Consider the following 17,937-nt stretch of genomic DNA (forward strand, 5'->3'; position numbering starts at 1 on the left):
AGACCGTTGTTAATTGTTTAAAACACTATCAGGATGTTTGGATATCATGTGCTAAAGATGACCCATCTTCCTCCACTTTACTATATAACTGATAATTTAGACAACCCATTAGTGACCACTGGGTTGGAGCAATTGCCGTTAAGTGTCTTGCCCAAGAACACATACGCCCACAATAGTAGCAGCGTCGAGCCTTGAATCCATTATCTCTGAGTTACAGGCGACGCGCTAACCACTATGCCATCATAGATAATACATATATGTATTATGTATTATCTATGGTGCCACGGCATCGATAACTAAGCTTTATATTATGTATAGAATTCAAGTCACGTACGTTCATATAAACTTATATACGGACCCTGAGTTTTAGTGATTTCTTGTTTTAAAATATATTTCTATGGACGTGACATCCAAGCCTGTCATATAAAGTTAACAAGTGCTTTAATTTCGCGGGAAATGTGAGATTTGGCGGGAAATCTTTATTATCCTTGAAACAAGATGGCGGAGGTTGAGATTGAACCAGAGCTTCGGGAAGCTGAAAGACAATATGTGGATTTTCTTGATGATGGGGTAATTATATATATGTGTGTGTTTTCAACCTATGTTAACTAATAGTTGGTTATTTGCGCTCGTGTCAACTTTGCCGCTTAAATATGTTTTAATCTTTACCACAGAAATTAAAAAGACAAATAAAATTATTGGTAATCCTTTAGCTGGTGGCCACCTGAAATTTTGGTTTAAAAATGTTCCTTAGGTCTCACTGATACCCACTGTATAGTTTTTTTTTCAAAAAAGTCGGGCGTGCGTGTCGAAAATTAACTTAAAATTGCGCGAAAACATGCTTCGTCAATTTGGTAAATGTAACCGTTTATTACGTCACAATCGCGGTCTGTTACGTCACAATAGCGGTCTGTTATGTCACAATAGTGGTATATTACATAGGTTACAAGACGGCCTTTTTTCCCCACTGTTTTAACGTGGAATCAAACGTAACAATACGCATTCTATGACGTAATAATCCAACCTTGGTTTAATCCATAACGGCTGGTGTGGAAAATATGGTGACGCAGCGCGATTTTGCGCATTTTCAAAGTTAATTTTCGACACGAACGCCCAAGTTCTTTAAAAAAAAATATACAGTGGGTATCAGTGAGACCTAAGGAACATTTTGAAACCAAAATTTCAGGTGGCCACCAGCTAAAGGATTACCAAAATTATTCATATAAAATAATAATGGTCACAGTTAACTCGAGATGAAAGCAACCCCTCACGTTGCAAATATTAGACATGACCCCTAACCCCTCTCACCCTCCCCCCCAGGTCACCGATCAAGGAATCTACGCAGAGTTGGTTCGACAGATGATGGAAAAGAAGAAATGCCGAATCATCGTAAATATAAACGATCTACGTCGGAAAAATGAAACAAGGGCTGTGAGGTAATAATGGTGGTTATGACATCATAACTAGTTAGTGTTTGTAAATTGGATCTTGAAGTATTCACTTCGTCGCAACAGTGGATTGTGATGTAATAATGATCAATGTTTGAAAGTTTTAGAAATTCAAATATTTCTTTTGTGATTTTAATCAAAATCAAACAATTTATACTTTGCAGCAACGACATGAATATAAAAGTTGTTTTAGTTGATGAAACCATATATTGTAAAAATAACAATAATAATTTTTGTAGATTGTTAAACAATGGCTTTGGTGAGTTGGGGGCTTTCCAACGAGCTTTGAAAAGTTACGTAGCTTCGATCGACGCAACTTTTGCAAAAGATTTCGAAGATTTCTTCGTTGGTTTCGAGGGAAGGTATGTGATGTCTATGTTTGTACGTGATGTCTATGTTTGTATGTGATGTCTATGTTGGTATGATATCTATGTTTGTATGATATCTATGTTTGTATGATATCTATGTTTGTATGATATCTATGTTATAGCTTCGGCAAGAAACACGTGACCCCCCGTACGTTGACATCGTCGTTGTTGGGGAGCATGGTTTGTATCGAAGGAATCGTCACCAAAGCTTCGTTAGTAAGACCCAAGGTGGGTGTTATGTGGTTGTTATTTATAAATTAACTAAATAACAATTCCCCAAAGCAACTACAAAACATAATTGAATCTCAATGAATAGTCAGGAGCATTTTAACTAAATGATGAAACGCGATAATAGTTGTAAACATTGTTTGTTTAAATTCTTCTGATTAAAGTTATAAAGTTTTTGTTGCTGCAATAAACCACTTATGACATCACACAGGTTGTACGAAGCGTCCACTATTGCCCCGCCACCAAGAAAACGATGGATCGTCGATACACCGACATGACGTCATCGAATCCGTTCCCCTCGTCCACTGTTTACCCGACCAAAGACGAAGACAACAATCCCCTCGAAACTGAGTTCGGGTTATCTGTTTATAAAGATCATCAAACGTTGACAATACAGGTATTATGATGTCATAGTCAAGATTGTAACATAGATTTTCCGGCTTTTTTGTGCACGGATATTATTACGCTGTATAATCCTTGTCTTTATCAAAAAATGTTGGTCTTGTAAAAAATTGCCGGTAAAAATATTTTTTGGTCCTATAGTAATAATTATGACATCATATTATAGAACGTGGAAGTGTGTACCTTAATATTTTGCTGGATGAACTGTTGCACAATTATAATATATGTGTTAGAATATTGTTTATTATTCCATTATACCACGCAGCAACACATAATATTATAATCAACCTTCTGTCAGGAAATGCCGGAGAAAGCTCCCGCAGGACAACTCCCACGTTCGGTTGATGTTGTTGTCGACGATGACCTAGTTGATTGTTGCAAACCCGGTGATCGGGTGCAAATAATCGGCTTGTTCCGTTGCATGCCGGGGAAAAAAGGGGGTCATACTTCGGGGGTGTTCAGGTGGGTGTTTAGGGGGTGTGTGAGAAATCTTGCGGCAATTGTTTGTTTGTGATCTCAATTCCAACTTTTCCACTGCCATACAGCGAGGCAACATCAGAGTTTGTCTTTATGTGTCTTGCCCAAGGACACCCCACAGTGGTAACAGCGTTAAATGTTATAATACATACACCAGGCAGCAACAAATACTTCATATTCTTCAATGTTAAAACAGCATATTCGTGACAGAACAATGCTGATCGCGAACCACGTAAAAGCGCTGAGTAAGGATGTTGACCCATTGTTTACTGCGGATGACATCGGCAAGATTCGTAAATTCTCCCGTCAGCGAGGATTTGACGTTTTCTCGGCGCTTGCTCGCTCTCTAGCGCCATCTATACACGGCCACGATTATATCAAAAAGGCTGTGTTGTGCATGTTGCTTGGGGGGACTGAGAAGGTGGGTGGGTGTGTTTGGGGGGTTACCCGTGGTGTTTGTGTATTCGGTGGCCGAGTTCACATAAGAGACTTTACTTAATGTTCGAACACGAACACCTGTGAGTTTGTAACGAACTTAAACCCCTCAGATCCTGGAGAACGGAACTCGTCTTCGTGGCGACATAAACATCTTATTAATCGGCGATCCAAGCACAGCGAAGTCACAAATGTTGCGTTACGTTTTGTACACCGCCCCGAGAGCTGTAACTACAACTGGAAGGGGAACTACAGGGGTAAGTTGGGGGGGTTCTGTGCATTTAAAGCCACCGTTGTATATGGTGGGTGTATGGTAACGATTACTTGGGCAGTTGTTGCGTGTTGTAACTTAGTGCGCATGCTCCTCATGCCACCTTGTGAGGTTTAAACTTTGTGCTCGGTTCGTTTGAAAATATTTTTCTGAATGTTGGGGTGTGGTTTGTAGCGTGGGTTGGATTTATTTGTAACCCCACCCCAGGTTGGGTTAACGGCTGCTGTAACATCGGACGAGGAGACGGGAGAACGACGGTTGGAAGCGGGGGCGATGGTTCTCGCTGATCGGGGGGTTGTGTGCATCGATGAGTTTGATAAGATGAGTGATATTGATCGTACAGCTATTCATGAGGTAAAATGGTTCACCCACATTACCCCAATATAACCCACTTTACCCCAAGGTTATGGAGCAAGGAAGGGTAACGGTCGCGAAGGCGGGGATTCATGCGAAGTTGAACGCTCGATGTAGTGTGTTGGCCGCAGCGAATCCGGTTTATGGAAGGGTAAGTTGGGGGGTTGGTTTGGGGGGGGTGTGTAGGGGTGCTGAATGTTGTTACCATTAATAATGTTTCTTATGTAAACTCTCTTCACTTCCAAGTAATAATTTCTGTCTCAAATCATTCTTTAGTTGAGTTGTGTTCAACCAACCAGTTCGACATCAGACTGTTGAAACATACCTAATATAACCCCCACATTATAATTACCCCCTCCCCCCACATTATAATTACCCCCTCCCCCCACAGTACGACCAATACAAGCCCCCCATGGACAACATAGGAATGCAAGATTCACTTTTATCGAGGTTTGATCTTTTATTCATCGTGCTCGACCAAATGGAACCGGAAGATGATCGTCGGATCTCCGATCACGTTCTTCGTATCCATCGATATCGCTCGCCAGCCGAGCAGGACGGGGATCGTAAGTTTCATGTCGTAATAGTTGGTACAGATGCAGCAGCGCGTTTAACTTTTGGGTTTTAATTAATGTCATAAACTCATAACAAGGAGGTTTGTAAATATCTGATGCACAAACGAGTTTCAGTCTTGCTTCTTTTTATTCAAATTCTACATTTTCATACAAATATGTTCTAAAATATAAACGCCCCCACAGCGATCACTGCTTCGGTCGATGCCGATATTTTATCGACGCAAGATCCAGATGTTGACGACGAAGAAAAAGAGGAAACTCCCGTTTACGAGAAGCACAATCACCTTCTGCATGGGGATAACACTGGGCGGGGGAAAACTACCAAGTATGTCGTTCAGTTCTTGTATTGTTTATCTAAGATGTTTAAATATGTTACGATAAAAAGTGTCAAACAAACTGCGGCTGATTTGTATAACATTGTTGTTTCATTGACCTTAACCACAGGTTGGTGAGCATGGCTTTCCTCAAGAAATACATTCATCTCGCTAAAGTTATCAAACCTGTTCTAACACGAGACGCAGCTAATTGTATCGCTGAGGAATACGCAAAGCTAAGGTGTCAGGACCAGGAGAACACGGATGTTGCTAGGGTAGGTGGGGTTGTTCATGCTAACTGCTCTTGCTTCACTTTAATATATTTTGTAAATCCGAAATAATGTTTTTACAGTAAATATGTTTCGGGTTGGTTTGGTTGCATCATGATGTGAACAATCCGGCTTATTATTATAATGTTGTTCTTATATTTTAACAAGCTTTAGAAATGCAATCACTTGTTGTAACATTAACCTCTCATAGACGACTCCTGTCACGGCACGGACGTTGGAAACATTGATTCGATTGTCAACGGCGCACGCCAAGTCCAGGTTGTCACGAACTGTGAACATGCGCGACGCCGAGGCTGCTATCGAGCTTGTGCAGTTCGCTTACTTTCATAAGGTGGGTTGGTGATTTGTATTAGGGACCTGGGGTTTAGGTGAGAGTTGCCTCCACACATAAGTTGCGTGTTTGTCCTCCTCATGCATGTTGTTTGGTTAGGTGGAAGAGAGAGAGAGGAAAAGAAGAAGGCAAAATGATGAGGAAGAGAATGAAGAAGAAGAAGTTATCAATGGAAGTCAAACACGAAAGCGATCGTGAGTTAAAACAAAATGTTGAAAATTAATTAAATGTGTGAAAGATCTTCTGGCAGTTGTTGGTTTAATGATCTTGTTACATGAGACGCTTAACAGCAGACCCTGATGATGTTTCACTGTAAAGCAAATGAAACGTCGGTCGTTTAAAATCACAAAAAAACAAATGACAGAAGATTCATTTTACTTTTATAATTCGCCGCAGAATGTGTACATACACATTATACATATATACATACGTACCTTCACAGCAAACAGCATTCAAGTGAGGATCCATACGACTTCGATTCAACGGAAGATGATTTCACACAAAGTATGTGATTTTTATGTTTGTGTGTTATATATGATGTTTATTTGATGTCTATAGTTACGGCACCGGCTGCTACGAAACCTACTGAACCAGAACAAGGAGCACCAATTGTGGCGGAACGACTGAAAAAGTTTCGCTCGATGTTGCACGGAAAGTTTCAAGACGCGCACACACAGAACTTGGGGGTGGAAGAGGTTGGTTGGTTGTGTACTGGATCTAGGTGTTTATGGTTGGGTGTATGTGGTATATACATATATGGGTGAATATTAAGTTTCAAGATACAAACAACTCTGTTGTTAATAATGCATGTACTTGTATGTCACTCTGCGATAATATAAGTTATATAAAATATTTCGTTATGTTTACTATATGGGGGTAATGCAAGTGACACAACAACTTTAACCAATTCAACAGCAATCAAATATATTACACATAATATTTAATGCCCCCCAGATCCTTCAATGGGTGAACACCAAATCCACGGAGCCGTACAGCGAGCATGAGGCGCGCGGGTGCCTCGCGCAGATGATGAACGACAATCAAGTTATGGTTTCCGATGATGTTGTGTTTCTTATATAATAATGACTATTGTTACATCATGTACATTTCTTTGTTAACCAATAAACGTCATTCTCGTTTATAATTAACCATTGTTACGTAGCGATCAATTCATTGTGCGTTTCTAAGATTTAACTATGACGTCATAGACATTATTATTACGTCGACGCCCGCGGGTCTATTACACGCTTCAACGACGAAAGCAGGAAACCACGGTTAGCGCGACTAGGTCGTTCTAGAAGCAACGTTTGTGACATCACAGTGCTAATTGTTAGCGTTGTTACGTCACAGTTAACATTGAGTTAGTTGATTGTTTGTAACAATGCCGATAACAATGATGGTTGTTTTTTAACTTAGATGGATTCTGTTAAGTTTAAGTTTGTACAGGAAGTGACACAATATGGCGACAAACTACTTAAAAGATTGGATGAATTTCGACGAAAGAATCTATATTATGACGTCAGAATAAAGACAATTGATGACGAGTTTGTCGCGCATAAAGTTGTCCTCGCGGCGTGCGGGGGTGTTTTCAGGTAATGGAGTTGTTTGTATACGTCATAATCTAACCTTTTACGTCCAAATCCAACGTTTCACGTCATACCTGTTACGTCACAGACGTAACTTCGTAGATCCGAACACAATGATGATCATTGGTGACGTCACAGAGGTAACATTCGACTGTTGTTCCATTGGATTGTCACCGATTCTAAACTTCGCGTATTCTGGAATCCTCGAAATAACTGCCGAGAATTTGATTCCAGTTTTTGTGGCTTCTGGTTCAACAGAGATGAAGGAGGTGGGTGGGTTAAAGTGGGGGGTGTGGTTTAAAGTTAGGGGTAAGGGGGTGGGTTAAAGTTCCAGTGGCGTGGGTTTTACTGGTTGTGATAATAGATACTGCATATCTTCGGCCTCTTAGATATTATTCTGCATGATTGACAGGTGCAAGATATATGTGCGGGCCTCACCATGGAACGACTTGGTTGGATCATCGACTTTGATGGTAAACAATCGCTCTGTGATGTCACTATTGAAGAATCTTTGGCAAAGTTAGAAAAAACTCTTCGAATTAATTTAAAAAGTTTTGGGGAATCCCCTGTGGGTGTAGAGGGGGAATTCCCATGTTTATCTCATGTTGAAGAGACATGGCCGGAGTTGGGCGTGGTTTATAAACTACTGGTGGATTGTGTGAAGAAAGCTAAAGTGATCGACGATGGGAATAAAGTGAACAATAAACCTGATGAGGTTGTAACGGTGGATACAACACCAACCAAGAAAGAATTCGCAACACAAGACACGAAACAAGAACCAGAGAAAACAGAAGTAAAAGAACCAAAGTTGCCGGCAACACAAGAATCAACAAGCACTGAAAATTCAAAATCAACAACTGAAATAACAAAAGATGAAACAATAAAAGAATCAACAAAAGAAGCAACTAAAGAATTAGAAGATCCCAAAACCCCAGCAAAGGAAGATCCCAAAACCCCAGCAAAGGAAGATCCCAAAACCCCAGCAAACGAAGATCCCAAAACCCCAGCAAACGAAGATCCCAAACTACCCGCGAAACCACCGAATATAAACGGGAACCAGCCCGATGGCCGCCCAAAGTTGAAACCCCGAACAATATCAATTGTTGACCCCGAGGAACCTAAGACCCAACAAAGTCCCAAAGTAACGAAACGTAAACCTACCGCCCCCAAACCACCAATTGAAGCTTCACCCGTTTCCAATCGTACCAAACGTGGGTCGCAACACAAACCCACCCAAGCCCTCCCATCACCCCCCACACGGCCCCCTAAACCTTCACCCAAAGTCCCCCCACCTCGTCCAAAACCCCCATCAATCAAAAAGAACAAACCAGTAAGTTGGATTTGTTCTATATGGGATTTGTTCAATTGCAATTAAATTACTTTTACATAAATATGATGTCATGAAACTTAATTATCCCACGAGGAAGACAGAGGTTGTAACTTCTTATAATTAGAAAAAGTGTACATTTAATACTTTAAACCATGATTATGATGTCATAATTTACAATATAAACCTGATTATTCGATAGAAACCAACGATCTACGACGACAAGTTGAATCCGTTCTCTTTGGATGAGACAGTAAGTAACAATGTTTGCAATGTCATAATATTTGTATATAGTTTACTATGATGTCATAGATGCTTGCTTGTAGCTTAGAGACTTTGATGCTCGATGCCGCCACCGCTGTACGTGTCCTTAGGCAAGACACTTAACAAATTGTCAGCCATGCAAAAAAATGCATACATGGTAACTTGTAAGCACGAGGTGTATGAAACAGAACACTCGTGTTGTAACAACTGTCATTGCCACTTTCGTTGCCACTTTAGTTTCAACCATTCATAATCTTTTGTCTACTAGGATTCGAATGAAAACGATAAAGACAAAAAGACGAGTTCAACCGAAAACAACCCGTTCGAATGAAATTGTTGTTGTTTATTTCGTATTTATGTCTATAAATGTTTGTGCAGATATTTATTTCAATCGTTTCAATAAACTTTGTGTTACTAATAATATAAACGTGACAGTGTGCATAAGGTTTTTAATAACAAGGTAACCCTTTGGGGAATTTCCCAATCTTAATGCAAGTTGCAAAAATGTAAATTTATTTTATAACCTTTCTATCTTTATTAAGAATTAAAAAAATTCCATGTTTAATGCTTTATTTGATATTTATGTCTGCAGTACCCTAACAGGGGAATCCCCGGGGTGACGTGTTGTTCTCTCCAAAATAATTTAAGTTTTTTTTTTCCATTTTGAGAAAGTTTAAATTTGTAAAATATATTAAGTTAAGTTTATGTTTGCTCAGGGTTTTTTTAATAAACTTTTCATACGCGCAGAAAACATGGTGTTTCCGTTTAATTGCAATACAAACAATCCTAACGTTCAACAACACTCAAGACTTTTAGTTTTCAAACCGTAACTTTTGAGACGCAAGTCGTATCTTATACGGCCTGTTATGTTTGTTTCGACATGAATAAATAACTTTCAAAGATTTATTTAAAGCAGATTGTTAAGAAATGTCACGCGAGCCGTTTGCATTAGTTCATTGTTACGTCACAGAGCATCATACGCCAGATGTTATTCGAATATTACTAGAACAAGAAGACAATGCCCATTATTCCGTCACAATCGACGGATGTCGCTTGCTGGAATCGCATGAGGTTTTGGGAGAAGTTTTGCTTCTCAACTCAAACAAAATGTTGGAAATATTAGACAATGTGTTGTTATTGTTAATGCGTGACATCACAATGACTCATTCATTGAAGAGCCACATGTCAATCAAACGTAACATCCACGCCAGGTTTGTGAAACTCCCAAGGTGTCTTGAGTTGTGCCGAGATCGGATCCCAAAATCGAACGACATCGGGAACTTCTTGGCTGTGCAGGGTACAGTGATACGGACGAGCACCACAAAGATATTGGAGTGCAAGAAGGAATATATGTGTTGTAAATGTAACAATGTATTCACACTGGATGCTGAGTTCCAACTACATTACACAATACCGACACCAACTAAGTGCCCGGTGGATAAGGATTGTAATTCCAAGAAGTTTGTGTTGATCGGAGATGCAAGTCTCGCGTGCCCGTCGAGGTGTATCGACTACCAAGAGGTGAAAGTTCAAGAACAAATCCGTAAACTTTCGATGGGCACGATACCTCGCTCGATCACGGTGGCGCTAGAGAACGACCTTGTTGATTGTTGCAAGGCTGGTGATGACGTGGTTGTGTTCGGTGCTGTGTCTTGTAGATGGCAGGGATTAAATTTAAACAAACCGTGTGAGTTGGAGTTGGTGATCAAAGCTAATAACGTTTGTGTTTGCAACAACGAGGCATCGGTGGGCGACGTACAGAACGAATATGACGATGAATTTCAATGTTTCTGGGCAGCATATGTAGACACACCAATGACTGCAAGGAATATTGTGTTGGAGTCCGTGTGTCCACAGGTTTATGGCTTGTACGTGGTTAAACTAGCGGTGGCATTGATATTAGCGGGGGGTGTCGCTCGTACAGATGCTTCGGGGTCAAGAGTTCGTGGGGAATGTCATTTATTGTTGGTGGGGGATCCCGGGACGGGAAAATCCCAATTCTTAAAGTATGCGTCGAGAATCACGAGAAGGTCGGTGCTCACGACAGGAATCGGGTCAAGTACGGCTGGGTTGACCGTGAGTGCTGTGCGCGATGGTGCGCACTGGATGTTGGAGGCGGGTGCCCTGGTGTTGGCTGATGGAGGAATATGTTGCGTGGATGAGTTTGCCGGGATCAAGGAACACGATAGATCGGCGATACATGAAGCTATGGAACAACAAACCATCAGTGTGGCTAAAGCTGGCTTGGTTTGTAAGTTAAACACGAGGACAAGTATATTGGCCGCAACCAACCCAAAGCTTGGTAAATATGATGAATGTGTTTCAGTTGAAACCAACATAGCGATGGCGAGCCCATTGTTGAGTAGGTTTGATTTGATTCTTGTTTTGTTGGACTCCAAGAACATTAGTTGGGACGATGTGGTAGCAGATTATCTGTTGAATAAAACTAACGTGAAACAAACAAGATCAAAAGTGTGGTCACTACAACAAATGCAGGCTTACTTTACGACAATACGTCAACTCACCCCAACTTTAACTCACGAAGCTGATCTTGTGTTAAAGAATTATTACCAAGCTCATCGTAAATCAAACTCTCGTAATGCTGCACGAACGACGCTTCGATTGTTGGAAAGTTTGATCCGTCTCGCTGAAGCTCACGCGAAGATTATGTTTCGAAGCCAAGTTTTGATCCAGGACGCGGTGGCCGCGATCACGGTGATGGAGTCGTCAATGCAGGGTGCGTCGCTACTGACCACCGGAAGCATCCTACATTCATGTTTCCCACAAAACGCAGAGGAAGAATATTTAAAACATTCAAGGTTGGTTCTTGATAAACTTGAATTGGGGCATTTACTACACGCCCCCCCACCCCACAACACACACGCCGAACACTTTGCTACTTTCCCCAATATCTCATGCTCAGCCATCCCTACTAAACATGAAAATAACTTGAACAAAATACTAAACTTGCCCCCCACCCCCAACAAAGTCATCACATCCACACAAACCATGGACCCAATGACACCAAAACACGACTCACCGAATAAATCTGAAAATATTTTCAACATTCAACAATTTAACGAGGATGATTTTATTTTTACTTTTGAGGATGAACCTAAAGTAGTTTCCACAACTAGTAACTCAACTTCACCAGCAAGAAAAGTTTCCAAACTTAGTCTTCCATTTACTTTGGATGAATCTGTTGTTGAAGACATTTACGACGAGGACGGGACAAAGTTGTTTAAATTTTAATCTTCATGTTTATAATATCTTTATGCTGATTAACTTTTCTGCTGTTAGTGCCTTTTTTACACCAAAAAGCAATTTCAATATTTTTCTATTTCAAATTCATCCTAATTTTTTTTGTTTGTTTTTGTTACTTTATAGAATACATAGGGTTATTGTTTGTTGTCATGAATTATTTGAAGTCTTTCGTTCAAAGCAACGAAGAAAATGCCCCTAGTGGTTCGGAAACGGTGGGTTGGTATCTTCACTTACGTTCATGTTGTAATATAATATTTCTATAGGTAGCAAGGTTGTGCGATCGAATATCCTCGTCGACTTTGCTTGAAGATCGGAGAGACGCCGTACGAGCGCTCAAAAGTCTTTCAAAGGTTTCACTTTTTTGTAACAAAAGTTTGTGTGATAGATCTCCTGGCTTCTGATCTTAAGTTATGGCCCCAGTGGTTACGGGTTCAAGGCTCGATGCCGCCACCATTGTTGGTGTATGTGTCCTTGCACAAGACATTTAACAGCAAACCCTAATGATGTTTCGTCGCATGGCAGGCGAAACATCTGTCCTTTAAGATCACAAACAATTGACACAAGATGTTTTTACATTTATTGTACACCTGGGTGACCTGGCAGCAACAACAAGATTTTTTTTTTTTTCAGAAGTTCCGTTTAGAAGTTGGATCGCAGGCGTTGCCGCAGTTGATTGAGGTTTTAACGTCGGATTACGACGATGAGATTGCTTCGTATTCGTTGGATACGCTGTTTAATCTTACTACTGTAGATGACGATGGGGAAGGTGGGGGGGGTTTGGGGTTCTTGGTTGTAATAAATTAAATGTACTTGAGATAACTTAGTTAAACATTTTGTTCAAATATATTTATTTTAAAATATAAATGGCAGGGAACTCAGTGTTGGACCCCGAGATCGCAGCTTCGTTCGTTGATAAATTCACAGAAGTTGAGGTAAAATTTGTTGTGTGTTTGATCTTTAAGTTTGTTAAACTTTGTTTATTTACCAGATGAATATTAACATTGTGTTGGATATGGTGGAGAAATACGAGTTCAGTGTCAGATGGGCAGCTGTTAAGTTATTGACGTCGTTACTTCGTGGGAAAGCTACGGTCGTCCAGAATGTTGTGCTCGCTAAACCCATGGGTGGGTGATTGTGTTGATATGAGTTACCACGTATGTAACTTTGTGGGTGATTGAATGATTGATATTAATACCCATTAGTGACCACCAGGTTGGATAAATTAAATCGTCTTGCTCAAGAATACACAATGGTAGTAAGCAGACACGCGATATACTGCAACACAATGTATATTGTTGACATCACAACAACCCTTGTTTATTAACAATTACTTTTGTATAGGTATCTCATGCTTGATGGATTTACTCACTGAAAATCGAGAAATTATTAGAAACGACGTAAGTATGATGTAATAATCACTATTGATGACATCACAATGTATTTACACAGGCATTGTTAGCGTTAATTGAGCTAACGAAGGGAAACGCGAACATACAGAAGATAGTTGCGTTTGAGAATGGTTTTGAATCGATCTTCAACATAATGATGGAGGAAGGTTTAAGTGAGGGGGGGGTGGTCGTGGAGGATTGTATGTTGTTGTTGTTACATCTTATCAAGAATAATACTTCAAACCAACAATTCTTCAAGGTAAGACCCCACATATATTTACTTGTACCCCCCATATAACCCCCCTCACCTTACAGGAAGGCTCTTTCATCAATCGCTTGACCCCTTTCTTTGAAATCGACGCTGAAACTTTGTGGTCGGCTCAAAAGATCGCAAACATTCAGCTTATGCTCAAAGTTGGTTGAATAATGTTTTGTAATCAACAAAATAATCAACAAAATATTTAACAAAATAACCCCCAGGTGATCCGAACCCTTGTTTCACCAACCAACCCGTCCAATGTGACATCATCGTGCCAATTGTTGATGCAACAATCTCTATTGTTGCGTAAACTATCCGATTTGTTAATGGCCACGGGGGTTCCAACAGAGATACTTACTGAGGTAAGATGGTTTGTGGGGTAAGATGGTACAAGGACAAACTAGTTGCATGGGTAGCATGCTTCATTTAAACTCATAGAAGCAACCAGGGTGATGGCCAACTCTGGCTTGTATCCAGGTCAAGATATTAAACGCAGATTTCACCACGTTTAATCCCCCCCCCCAACAGACAATCAATGCTGTATCTGAAGTTATACGTGGTTGCAACGAGAACCAACGTATATTTGCATCTGTGATGGCCCCCTGGGACCCCCCACGACCAGCGTTGGTTGTTCTACTCATGTCCATGGTGAACGCTCAACAACCATTTATGCTCCGATGCGCGGTGCTGTATTGTTTCCAATGTTATCTACACAAGTATGTTGTTATGTGATAAAAAGTTCCACATCATCAATATCTTACACAGGAACAATGAAGGACAACTTGAGGTCATAAATACATTGTTGCCGTCAACTCTTGAACGTAAGTAGTTTATGTATAACCCCTTTACCCCCCATATAACCCCCTTACCCCCATATAAACCCCTTACCCCCATATAAACCCCTTACCCCCCCCATATAACCCCTTTACCCCCCATATAACCCCCTTACCCCCATATAAACCCCTTACCCCCATATAACCCCCTTACCCCCATATAAACCCCTTACCCCCCATATAACCCCTTTACCCCCCATATAACCCACTTACCCCCATATAACCCCTTTACCCCCATATAAACCCCTTACCCCCCCATATAACCCCTTTACCCCCCATATAACCCCCTTACCCCCATATAAACCCCTTACCCCCATATAACCCCCCTTACTCCCGTATAACCCCCTTACCCCCAATAAACCCCTTACCCCCCATATAAACCCCTTACCCCCATATAACCCCCTTACCCCCTATATAAACCCCTTACACCCCCATATAACCCCCTTACCCCATATAACCCCCTTACCCCCCCATATAACCCCATACCCCCATATAAACCCCTTACACCCCCATATAAACCCCTTACCCCATAAAACCCCCCAGCACACGACGTTTCATCGGGTCAGTTATTATGTGGTGGAATGTTCGCGGCATCCGACCCCTTATCAAACTGGTTGTCGTCGACTGCGTTGTCACACGTGTTACGCATGAACGACCAAGCCAAACAACAGTTGTTACGAGTACAATTATCAACCGCAGCAGGGAATCCCCCTGTTACGCTACTACAACAGATAACTTCAATTGTACAACAGGTGTGATGTCATAATATAACAACATATTTCATAAACGTCATATATATTCCATTGACATTATGTATATTCTATAAACATCATATACATTTCATAGATATCATATATATTTCATAGACAATATATATATTCTATAGACATCATATATACAAACCCGCGTTGGACTTCTATGTTTATTATGTTCATGGTTGACCGCTTGCCCCGTTGCTACGGCCAACTTCCTTGACGACTCGTCAGCTGTGCCATTTGTATCCTTTGTGATGTCATAATGATTATTATCCTGTATTATATATGTATGTGTATGACGTCATAATCATGGGTGTAAAGGTGAAGATGGGTGTTTGAGTTAAAGGGGGGTGACCTATGTTTAGCACCCTGGTTATACGTCAACCATAGATTTTACCCTGCTGTTGGGTGTCTATACAAACAAGCAGAGCCAAAGTATATTGCATTCACCACATTAATCAATGAGGTTCCCTTTGTTTGACAACTATGAGTGTAACTGTATTTTAACAATTTTACCCCAGATTTTACACTGCTGTTAGGTGTCTATACAAACAAGCAGAGCCAAAGTATATTGCATTCACCACATTAATCAATGAGGTTCCCTTTGTTTGACAACTATGAGTGTAACTGTATTTTAACAATTTCAGCCCAGATTTTACCCTGCTGTTAGGTTTCTATACAAACAAGCAGAGCCAAAGTATATTGCATTCACCACATTATTCAATGAGGTTCCCTATGTTTGACAACTATGAGTGTAACTGTATTTTAACAATGTCACCCCAGATTTTACCCGGCTGTTAGGTGTCTATACAAACAAGCAGAGCCAAAGTATATTGCATTCATACATAAGTACTTAACCCACCCCCATAGCTACTAAGCCAGGCATCGGGCAACAGCCATGACCTCGAGTTCGTAACGCACGGTGTTTGCGCGTTACTACTCGGGATATGCGTCGTTGATAATGACGGATCGGTTCAACAGTACACTAAGTAAGTGAAGCATGGGAACTCATTTGTTGCTAATTCTCGTTGTTGATTTAATCTTCTCTGTCGTATTCGCTGATAAAACTTGTAATGTTGCAGGGAGTCGTTAATAGAGTTAATAGTGGCGCGCATCGGGACGGAGAAGTTTTGCGATTTACTTTCAAGCATCAGCCAACATGAGCTTTACACAAGAGCGATCCAACGGACACAACCTTCAACTGATAACCAATCGAATCTATTGTTTGATCATAACTTTGCTAAGTTGTTTAAATCATTAGAAGGTACAAACATGGGTGCATTAATGCAAGCAACAAACTATGTTTAACTTTGTATCCCAGACATTGTTGTGAAAACGATATCGAATCTTGATGATGTGAAGAAAGAAGAAGAAGTGAAACAAGCCCTCAAAGCTCATGATTCCATTGTTACCGAGTATAAGACGCTTATTAGGGAGCAAGTAAGTGATGTCATATATGTTATTATGATGTTATATATGTTATTATGACATCACAGGACACCAAGATATTCGCGCTAAACGAGGAAAACTCAAAACTTTTAAAAGAATCTTCGGAAACAAAAAGTTTGTTGGAAGAAAAAGAAAATTATATTCAACAATTGAAAGATCAGTATAATTTAATTAAACTCACGCAAGGTAATAAGGTGTATAGTGATGTCACAGTTGTTTATTATGACATCACAATGCAGGTTCTTCAGGAGATGAATCAGCATTGTTACTCAACAAACAGATTGAGGAATTGACGGAAAAGTTCGCGAATCACTCCGAACTCATTCTTTTAAAAGATAAAAGAATTTCAGCATTGGTAATTCTATTTCTATGTTAATGTATATAATGTTTCCATGTTTTTACTTTTAATGTTTCTATGTTTGTAGGAAAGCGAAATTGAATCTTTAAAGAAATCTGAATCGCAACAAAATGGGTTGGGGGGTGAAATAGATGAATTAAACAGCCAGGTTTGTTTGTTTATTATAATTTACTTAATTTTAATGAAATGCTCCCAAGGTTGAAAGTTTAAAACTTGAGTTGGCTTCGAGGTCGCTCGACGAGGCGCGTGAGGGGTTGGTTGCCGAGAAAGCCATGATGACATCACAATTGGATGAATTGAGAGGGAAGGTTGGTGGTCTGGAGGTGAGGAATCAAATGTTGGAGGTTCGTTGTTGGATGTCGTTGTTTTCAACCATCTCGCTTTTTATCGAATAAGTTTTGTATTTGTGTTTTATCCATTGTTGTAACGACTGTCGTTATATTACTTCTATCTTTTCAACTTAATTATTCGTGATCAAAAAGACAATAATGTGGGATGAAAATTTCACAGGAAAAACTGGCAACGACATTAGAGAAATTATCGATGAGCGATAGATCGTTGGAATCCTCGCTGGCTTCAACTTCAAGTTTAAAGAAGGAACAAGAAGACTTGTTGATATTGTTGTCGGATCAGGATACTAAACTTAACGAATATAAAACTTTGCTGAGGGGTTTGGGGCAAGAGGTAACGCAGTGTACTTTGTGGATGATGTATTTCCTTGTTTGTTTATTATAGGTGTCGGATGATGACGTCAGTGACGATGGCGTCGATGATGGTGACGATGATGACGTCAAGGATAATGACGTAGGCAATGATGACGTAATTGCTGACGAGAAGCAATCATAGACAGTCGTAATTTGATTGAAGTGCAATAACTGCGTGTAAATACAAGACATTGTTACGTCATAATAGAAAGCGCGTTATATTTGAATAAACGTCGAAACGTCGGTGGCGCATCTGG

The 17,937-nt window shown here is 40.3% G+C and overlaps 4 protein-coding genes across 5 annotated transcripts; all 4 read left to right on the forward strand.

Annotated features, from left to right (window-relative positions):
* The first annotated feature begins 373 nt into the window (after positions 1 to 373).
* On the forward strand, positions 374 to 6,637 carry LOC149725449 (DNA replication licensing factor MCM3-like). Its single transcript, XM_089892489.1, has 18 exons — positions 374 to 570; positions 1,321 to 1,436; positions 1,688 to 1,810; positions 1,939 to 2,044; positions 2,256 to 2,441; positions 2,745 to 2,908; positions 3,134 to 3,344; positions 3,472 to 3,615; positions 3,837 to 3,983; positions 4,033 to 4,134; positions 4,375 to 4,549; positions 4,742 to 4,883; positions 5,003 to 5,147; positions 5,353 to 5,493; positions 5,593 to 5,687; positions 5,936 to 5,997; positions 6,052 to 6,188; positions 6,448 to 6,637. The coding sequence occupies exons 1-18, from the start codon at positions 499 to 501 to the stop codon at positions 6,571 to 6,573; spliced, it is 2,394 nt and encodes a 797-aa protein (XP_089748615.1). The 5' UTR covers positions 374 to 498; the 3' UTR covers positions 6,574 to 6,637.
* A 151-nt stretch (positions 6,638 to 6,788) lies between these two features.
* On the forward strand, positions 6,789 to 9,097 carry LOC149725450 (uncharacterized). The gene is made up of 5 exons (XM_089892508.1): positions 6,789 to 7,085; positions 7,168 to 7,348; positions 7,492 to 8,409; positions 8,609 to 8,659; positions 8,939 to 9,097. The coding sequence occupies exons 1-5, from the start codon at positions 6,910 to 6,912 to the stop codon at positions 8,999 to 9,001; spliced, it is 1,389 nt and encodes a 462-aa protein (XP_089748634.1). The 5' UTR covers positions 6,789 to 6,909; the 3' UTR covers positions 9,002 to 9,097.
* Positions 9,098 to 9,307: 210 nt separating this feature from the next.
* LOC149725451 (DNA helicase MCM9-like) lies at positions 9,308 to 12,059 on the forward strand. The gene has a single exon (XM_089892490.1). The coding sequence runs from the start codon at positions 9,598 to 9,600 to the stop codon at positions 11,920 to 11,922; it is 2,325 nt and encodes a 774-aa protein (XP_089748616.1). The 5' UTR covers positions 9,308 to 9,597; the 3' UTR covers positions 11,923 to 12,059.
* On the forward strand, positions 12,031 to 17,932 carry LOC149725452 (general vesicular transport factor p115-like). Of its 2 annotated transcripts, none has more exons than XM_089892469.1 (22): positions 12,031 to 12,146; positions 12,198 to 12,284; positions 12,565 to 12,700; positions 12,805 to 12,866; positions 12,923 to 13,058; positions 13,276 to 13,331; positions 13,384 to 13,581; positions 13,638 to 13,736; positions 13,803 to 13,943; positions 14,110 to 14,297; positions 14,347 to 14,402; positions 14,958 to 15,166; positions 15,301 to 15,411; positions 16,040 to 16,158; positions 16,252 to 16,433; positions 16,491 to 16,609; positions 16,666 to 16,804; positions 16,858 to 16,973; positions 17,044 to 17,124; positions 17,174 to 17,320; positions 17,487 to 17,660; positions 17,712 to 17,932. In XM_089892469.1, the coding sequence occupies exons 1-22, from the start codon at positions 12,084 to 12,086 to the stop codon at positions 17,820 to 17,822; spliced, it is 2,730 nt and encodes a 909-aa protein (XP_089748595.1). In that variant the 5' UTR covers positions 12,031 to 12,083; the 3' UTR covers positions 17,823 to 17,932. The 2 variants fall into 2 exon arrangements, with proteins under 2 accessions (XP_089748595.1, XP_089748596.1); XM_089892470.1 differs by having other exon boundaries at positions 17,174 to 17,299.
* Positions 17,933 to 17,937: the final 5 nt, after the last annotated feature.

The sequence above is a fragment of the Ciona robusta genome, chromosome 14 (assembly GCF_009617815.1).
Source record: "Ciona robusta chromosome 14, ASM961781v2".
NCBI classification, from domain to species: Eukaryota; Metazoa; Chordata; class Ascidiacea; order Phlebobranchia; family Cionidae; genus Ciona; species Ciona robusta.